Source organism: Austrofundulus limnaeus, unplaced genomic scaffold, assembly GCF_001266775.1.
Source record: "Austrofundulus limnaeus strain Quisiro unplaced genomic scaffold, Austrofundulus_limnaeus-1.0 Scaffold2006, whole genome shotgun sequence".
Classification (NCBI taxonomy): domain Eukaryota; kingdom Metazoa; phylum Chordata; class Actinopteri; order Cyprinodontiformes; family Rivulidae; genus Austrofundulus; species Austrofundulus limnaeus.
In genome coordinates this window covers 14,395-19,528 of record NW_013954408.1, presented here as the reverse complement: position 1 = coordinate 19,528, position 5,134 = coordinate 14,395, and the positions used below count along the sequence as shown (strand labels likewise).

General features: G+C 39.7%; 1 protein-coding gene across 6 annotated transcripts in view; it reads left to right on the top strand.

The window, feature by feature from the left end:
* The window catches only part of LOC106536854 (probable ubiquitin carboxyl-terminal hydrolase FAF-X), a gene marked incomplete at its 5' end in the record, with an annotated part of 19,891 nt that overhangs the window by 10,394 nt on the left and 4,363 nt on the right, over positions 1–5,134 (top strand). For all 6 annotated transcript variants that reach the window (XM_014034196.1, XM_014034193.1, XM_014034195.1 and 3 more), the window contains 7 exon segments: positions 3,077–3,200; positions 3,272–3,497; positions 3,578–3,707; positions 3,796–3,981; positions 4,180–4,400; positions 4,489–4,577; positions 4,653–4,809. In XM_014034196.1, coding sequence (XP_013889650.1) covers positions 3,077–3,200; positions 3,272–3,497; positions 3,578–3,707; positions 3,796–3,981; positions 4,180–4,400; positions 4,489–4,577; positions 4,653–4,809 — 1,133 coding nt within the window.

Here is a 5,134-nt window from a genome sequence, read left to right as displayed (position 1 = left end):
TCCTCCGGCGCACTGAAACCGTTGAAATCCTCCTCTTCAGTGTCTGAGTTAAACAAGCTGAGAAAAGCTGCGTCACACAGTGGTATCTGTTGTCCTCCCGGGGTAATGCTGGCTCTGAAGCTGCGGTGGGCAATGAGGAACAAAAAAGTCAGCAGCTCTTCACTCAACGTTTATCCACAAACTGGTCCTGGATTAAGCTCCAAAGTTTTTATCAGTCAGATTCCACCGTGAAAAATGTCTGTTTTATCCCCTTTATGAGTTTTTGGCCATTGACCATCTTTAAATCGCTGCTTCCTGGTCAACAGTCGGCTCTGGAAGGATCGCTTTTTTCTTTTTTTTTCCTTTCTTTTTTTGAAGTGAGTGGTTGAAGCAAATGGAGCATAAGAGCCCCCTGGTGGCTGAAGAAAAAAATCCACGTATAAGCCGCACCGGACTATAAGCCGCATGGTTCAAAGTTCAGGAAAAAAGTCACGGCTTATAGTCCGAAAAATACGGTACTTGTTGCTATTTTTTATGTTTACATTTAATCAAGCGAGTCCCATTGGAGTTGAGTCACTTTTTTTAAAAGGGAGATCTGGCAAATGTTATTCAGTGCATAATACAACAAATGGTAAAATAAGCAAACAGATCATCATTATTAAATGTGAAGGAATAACAAAGTTTAAAGCTCATTTTAAAATAATGTATTTCTGGATGAACAGAATCACATCCCTCCTCCAGTTCAGATTGTTCTCTACTTCTTCCCCCGTGAGACTCTTTGATCTTTGGAACACTGAATAATTTCACATCATATCTCTGTTCATTTGGATTTCAAAGTGGTTCTTCTTGAGATGCAGCAGCTATCGTTATTAATTATACTAATCTTCTTGTGTTAAATATTACATTTAAACACTTTTAGTCTGCATTACTGTGGATTAGGAAACTACGTACTGCAGATAACTGCCCTGCCTCTTGGTTGGCCGTATTAATCACAAGTCAGTTGTTGATTAGTTCACAGCTCAGTATTTTACAGGGGAAAAAAGTATTTGTAAAGTTGTTACTATAAAACAGCATGTGGTAATAACTTCAAAAGGTAAAACTTTAAAAAATGTATTCAGTCTTTGTTCCTCAAGTAAATATGTGATTTACACTTTTTTTTCTGAAGTTGTGACAGGTGTTTAGTGCTGTCATAAACGATTATTTTTCTCTCAATTAATCTAACGATTATTTTTACGATTATTCGATTAGTCTATCGACTATTTTGATTCATTAACGATTATTTTTTGTTGATCGAGTAATATAAAGACTAATTTACAAAATATAAATATAAAAATCTTTTCTAATTGAAATTCCTGTCTTTATTTAGTTTTCTTAACACATTAGAGGCAAATATTTTTATGGAAAGGATTTTGGATCTCCCTTTCTATCAATTCGATATCAATCCATAAATGAGAAAATACTGTTAACAGCCGTTAAAAAAGAATTTATGGAAATRTTAGGCATAAAACGATGTATAAATCACGMTGTTGTCAAGATTTTAATGGCAAACTCCTTGGTAAACAAGGAGAAGGTGGAGAAAAAGAAACACCTTAATGTTTTTTTTTTGTTTGTTTGTTTTGTGAAAGCAACACTGCCCACTGCATGTAAAAACATTTCTGCCTGAAGTGTGTAAGTTTCAGTTTCTCTGTTGAGGACAACGTCGATGCTAACAATCAGAAAAGGACCACAGAGACTGTTGCTGCCAACGTTATTATTCTTAATACATTACGTTAACGCCAAAAAGCAATATAACAAGAGGACTTACAATTCTGCACTTTTCCTCCTGCCTTCATCTTCGAGCAGAACACCAGGATGTTTGCGCTTCAGGTGTTCGTTCATTGCGGTAGTGCTACTATGGTAGGCTAWCTCCATTTTGCAGAGTGAACAACCAACCAAGCCCTTTTCTTTCGGCTTAAAATACTTCCACACTTTCGACGTCTTTGGACGTTTCCTTGGCTGAACTCTGTCATCGAAGTCGTCACGTGTACTGCTCGGACCGGGTGTCGCCATGTTCTTTGCCTTCTCCTCTTTCGACGTATTCACGTAAAACGACGTGTCGACGGTATGTTGTGCGTGTCGACGTATTTATGCAGCCGACGTAACCGATGACGTCGACCAGTCGGGACAGCACTATAGGTGTTTTTATTTGTTTTAAGGAAACCTTTAGATAACAAGGCACTGACTGACCAAATGACCCAACATTTTTATAACTTTTAATTAGCTTTTTATTCTAATGGATCTTTATTTTTGGTGAGACGAAAAATAGCAAAAATGGGTGCTTTTTAGTTATTTATTTAGTTATTTATTTATTTTTTTGCCTTCATAAATTACATCCTTAAAAGAGGAAAAACTGCACATTTTATTTAGCTAGTTTACAGTTTGTATGTATGATAATAACGAATGTTCAACTTTATTCAGAAGATGTTTACATTTATAAAGAAATAATTGAAATGCCCAAATAAGGAGACATAACTAATAAACCCCCCCGAAAAAATAAAAGTGCAAACAACTGTTTGATCCAAAAACAGAGATTTTTATTTTAAACTGTGTTCAATATGCTGCAAACAAGAAAATTATACAGCTAGTTTGATTTGATTTAACACACAAAAGAACACAACAATTAAAAATGAGATATTTCACATGCAAGGGAAGGGTAAAAACCCTCCCAGTCAAATCAGACACAGCAGTAAAAAATAAAATAAAAATAGCCACTCAAATAAAAATAATGAAAAGAAACAATGTCAATACAAAAATCAACATCAAAATTAGATTTAAAATCCATCAAAACACATGCAAAAGAACAATCTATATGAATTTATGATAGATTGTAGTTTGATTTTTGTGTCATTTATATTTTAAGCATTTAATGTGTTTTATGTTGATGTTTTCGTAAAGACAAGTTAATTCAGATTATTTATTTTTTTGACAGTTTATTATTACGATTTCATTCGTCACTGAATAAAATCCAGTTATTTCCTGTTGGGCTTTTATGTAATTTTATAATAATGAAGAAAACTGAGCAAATTACAGTGTATTTTCTTGTTTTCTTCACAAACAGGACAGGACCATCTTCTGCCAGAGGCAGAGGAGATAGCTATGATCAGCGCTCAGCTGGCTGCTCGCTTCCTCTTCAGCACAGGTTTTCATACCAAGAAGGTTGTACGGGGTCCTGCCAGCGACTGGTGAGCTCTGCTTCCTGTGGTTTTGGAGTTTTGCGTTGCTCTCGTCTGTAATCTCATTGTTTCCTCTGTAGGTATGATGCCCTCTGCATCCTGCTGAGACACAGTAAGAATGTACGCTACTGGTTTGCACACAACGTTCTGTTCGCTTACCCTAACCGCTTCTCTGAGTACCTCCTGGAGTGCCCGAGCGCTGAGGTTCGTGGAGCGCTTGCCAAGCTCATAGTCTTCATCGCCCACTTCTCCCTGCAAGACGGGCCCTGCCCCTCCCCCACTGCCTCACCTGGACCCTCAGCTCAGGTTGGTGTTAAACCTTGAGATGTGAACAAAGGAGCAAGTTTTCTGGTATAAATATATGTTTTTTTATTTGTGTGAATCAGGGCTGTGATAACCTGAGCCTTAGTGACCACTTGTTGAGAGCGGTACTGAACTTGCTCAGAAGAGAGGTTTCTGAACATGGCCGACACTTGCAGCAGTACTTTAACCTCTTTGTCATGTATGCCAACCTGGGTAAGAAGCCTCCTCTCTCTTTGCCTCTACAGCCGTTCACTTGTTGATCTTAAACTGATCTTCCTCTCATTCCTTCAACAACACACAGGCCTTGCAGAAAAGACTCAGCTGCTGAAGCTCAACGTCCCTGCTACCTTTATGTTGGTGGCTCTGGACGAGGGTCCCGGCCCTCCCATTAAATACCAGTACGCTGAGCTGGGCAAGCTTTACACTGTGGTGTCACAGCTGGTGCGCTGCTGTGACGTCTCCTCACGCATGCAGTCCTCCATCAACGGTAGGTGATCATCTGTGGATGAATGATGTTACAGCCCAGTGATGATTGACATCCTTGCTCAGGATTCAGTGACTGACACAGCAGCCAACTCTGAGCTTTGTGCTGTTAGCATAGCTTGGAACTGAGGGTTCATGTGATTCATAAACGACAGACAATTTGACCAAGAATGCTTCAAATTCTTCCTTCTTTAACCTTCAGGTAACCCTCCCCTTCAAAACCCYTATGGGGACCCGAATCTGACGGCTCCAGTCATGCCTGTGCAGCAGCTGGTGGCTGAGATCCTGTTTGTAAGGACGAGCTACGTGAAAAAGATCATTGAGGATTGCAGCAACTCTGAGGAGACGGTGAAGCTGCTTCGTTTCTGCTGCTGGGAGAACCCTCAGTTCTCCTCCACYGTTCTCAGTGAGCTGCTCTGGCAGGTAAACCCCAGAACCATCATCCACCAACAGGTTGACCTGGTGTTTTGAGAGCAGTGGTTGAAACAAGGGGATTCCTTTTTACTTTCAGGTGGCATATTCCTACACATACGAGCTTAGGCCTTARCTGGACTTGTTGCTACAGATCCTGCTGATCGAGGACTCGTGGCAAACACACAGGTCAGTCTGGAACAGTTATTCTGCTTTGATTTTTAAATGGCATCATTCCTGAGCTTTCTGCTTTTTCTCTTTTAGGATCCACAATGTGCTTAAAGGTATTCCTGATGACAGAGATGGGCTGTTTGACACCATCCAGCGCTCCAAGAACCACTATCAGAAACGGGCCTATCAATGCATCAAGTGCATGGTGGCCCTCTTTAGCAACTGCTCTGTGGCTTACCAGATCCTGCAGGTACATTTTCTCTTTTCTTTCAAATAACTAAAATACATTTAAGCAGTGGTGGGCAGCACTAATTCAAAAATTAGCTCCGCAATTTCTAAAGCGCCTATGTAAATATTTAGGTCTGCAACTTCAGAAACGCTTATGTCATAGAAAAACTAGCGGAAGCTGATTTTAAAGCACAAGTTCAATTTGACACTTCCTAGCTGATAATTCATGTACAATATATGCACAACACTGCCAACTAGCGGTGTATGAATCCTTTTACAGCTTAATCCTACAACCACTGATAGTTGGGGATCTGATTTCCTGAAAGCGAACTTTGGCTCCTGGTGTA